The sequence below is a fragment of the Vigna unguiculata genome, chromosome 11 (assembly GCF_004118075.2).
Source record: "Vigna unguiculata cultivar IT97K-499-35 chromosome 11, ASM411807v1, whole genome shotgun sequence".
In the NCBI taxonomy this organism is placed as follows: domain Eukaryota; kingdom Viridiplantae; phylum Streptophyta; class Magnoliopsida; order Fabales; family Fabaceae; genus Vigna; species Vigna unguiculata.
Genome location: NC_040289.1, coordinates 9,872,309 through 9,874,779, shown reverse-complemented (window position 1 = coordinate 9,874,779; position 2,471 = coordinate 9,872,309). Strand labels below are relative to the sequence as shown.

The following is a 2,471-nucleotide window of genomic DNA, read 5'->3' as shown; positions in this document are numbered from 1 at the left end:
AAAAAATTATTTATTTTTATAAGATGCATTTTATGCTTACAATTTTGTACCATATAAGATTTTCTTTGGAGAGTCACTGATCACTAAAAAGCTCACCAGAGTTCACTCAGTCATATATCCTTTCCTTTTTCCTACGTTATTTTATTTCATCCTCCTTCTTCTTGTTACTGGAAACTAACATAAACTTCATATTACATATCACAATTTTATAAATTTATTATTAAAACAATATACTAACTTTATTATTATTATTGTTATTAGACACTTGAGTGCTTATTTAACTGCTACTTACAACAGCCATGCGAATTTTCTTTTAGACTTCTCTAGAATTTAACACATAAAGATAAGACTTTTGGCGTTTATATTAGTTTAGTGCCTAGTATTAGTCATCAGAAAACAAGAAGCAGAACCAGAACACCGATTATTCTTACCAACTAGATTGCTGCATAGTTTCATCAGCAATAAGAACAATTAAACAAGAAAGTTTTAATGATCAGTACCAACATATATACTCACTATAACATGTAACAATTATTACAGACAAGGTACTGTCACTATCCATCATTTTAATTTTTTTTCAGTTAAAAACAAAAGAAAGAAAGCAAGAAAAAGAAAAGAAAAAAAAGTCTCTACTTTTTGATCAGAAAGGGATTACGAGAACTTACACATTAACATGAATCTCTAACCAATAAGAGTGAGACAAGGAAAACCAAACCCAAAACTATTAATAATTCAGACTAAAATGTTACATAATCACTAAGAAGAGGGACCCTTTCAACCTTCATTGAGTTGACCCACCCACCTTCCTTTTGGGTACATTTTTCTTTGATGAGAGATGCAGTAGGATACAGTTAAGTCCTGGGTACAGACACTGTTGTGCACCAAAATATCTCCCCAAAAATTATGCTCATTTCCTTAACCTCTCTTTGCTTTCTTCTGAGTCTCTTCATAACTTTTCTCTTCAGTGGTTGGTGTGAAATTGAATCAACACACATGATCATAAATTGAGATTCTCTCTATCTGGGTAATGGTTATTTCCTTTGGATGAGGTTTAATAACAAACACTTGGAAGACGAGGAGACAAATTTAAAATTAAAAAAGAAAAAAAGGGGGAAGAAAAGAAAAAGTCATCTAATTGAGAGGAGAAAGAGATCATCATCTAAGTGTACAATTTGAGTAAGCTATGTACCTTTCAAATGAAAATCAAATGATAAATCATAGCTTGAAGATGATGATGATGATGATGATACAGAAAAATATAGGTTTTTAGTCTGGTTTGATATTTGTCAAGGTAACTCAGAAACTCTAGGTGAAGAGACAGGGAACAATGGCAAGAGTTGAGGCTCAAATTCTCTTGGGGTTGACATGGGAGAAGGATGCAAGTAGAAGCCTTTTTCAGCTATGGCTTTGTCTTCCTCTGAAGAGGAGGAGCTAGCCAGTGAAGGTGAGGACTTGTCAAAAGGGTCATCATGATTCAGTGGAGTGACAGGGCTGAGAGTGAGGGAGGGGAAGTTAAGCAAGCTTGGGGAGAGAATCTCTGGGTTGTGGGGTGAGGAGAATCCTGAGGTGTGTCCAAAATTGGGGACCAAGGTGTTGATCATGAGGTTGTTCTTAAGGTTGTTGTTGTTGTTGTTCCTCCTTTCATAGAGCTTGAAGCCTTGCTGCTTGTTTGGGGTTGTTTTCATGGGAGGGATGTTGAAGTTCTTGGATGGTTGTGGTGGAATTGGATCTTGTGGCTTTGTGGAGTCTGATGAGCCAGTGAGCATTTGAACAACATGTTTGAAGGTGGAGGTGTCAGCTTGGACAAAGGTTGTGGGGTAAGGGGTGCAGTCAGATCTGGGGAAGGATTTTGGTATGGTGTTGTTGCTGATGATGTTATTGTTGTTGTTGATGATGTTGTTGTTGTTCTTGCTGAGATTGGTGCTTCTTGGTGATGAGTTCAAAGAAGGTGGGGTTTCTGTGTCTTGGAGACTCAAGTTGATTTCCATTGATTGGAGGATGAAGTGATGAAGGGTAGTTTGTTTTGTTCTCTGTGCCAAAACCAAGGAAGAGAGAAAAAAGGGTGAGGGTTGGTTTGGACTTTGGATGAAAATTGAAGAAGAGAGATGGTATATGGAAGAGTGAAAAACAAGGTTTGTTGAAAGGAAGAAAGAGAGTATTTGGCTTTCATTTATTTTATTTGCCTGTTTTGTTTACTTGAAACTTTCTTATTTCTTCACACTATTTTTATTTTTATTTTCTTATTATGCTGATGAGAGATATTCTTTGTCTGTAGAGAATTGTAAGTAAATATAACTTTGGTCTTTTGGTGGGGCTTGGAAGTGTGGTTGAAGAAATATATAGAGAGAGAGAATGGCTTTGGGATCAATAAATAAAGACAGAAAAAGGGCAATGGTAGATTAAAAAGTCTTGTTTACAGCTGGTCCATACAAATTATGAATTTATGTTATATAAACTAAATTATATATAAC

General features: G+C 35.5%; 1 protein-coding gene across 1 annotated transcript; it reads right to left on the bottom strand.

Moving 5' to 3' along the window:
- Window positions 1-611: 611 nt before the first annotated feature.
- Window positions 612-2,169, bottom strand: LOC114170726 (VQ motif-containing protein 19-like). Its single transcript, XM_028056273.1, has one exon. The coding sequence runs from the start codon at window positions 1,986-1,988 to the stop codon at window positions 1,287-1,289; it is 702 nt and encodes a 233-aa protein (XP_027912074.1). The 5' UTR covers window positions 1,989-2,169; the 3' UTR covers window positions 612-1,286.
- Between the last annotated feature and the right edge of the window lie 302 nt (window positions 2,170-2,471).

What these genes read in the sequence shown, in the direction of transcription:
- LOC114170726 (XM_028056273.1), bottom strand. Translation starts at nt 1,988, where the DNA reads ATGGAAATCAACTTGAGTCTCCAAGACACAGAAACCCCACCTTCTTTG.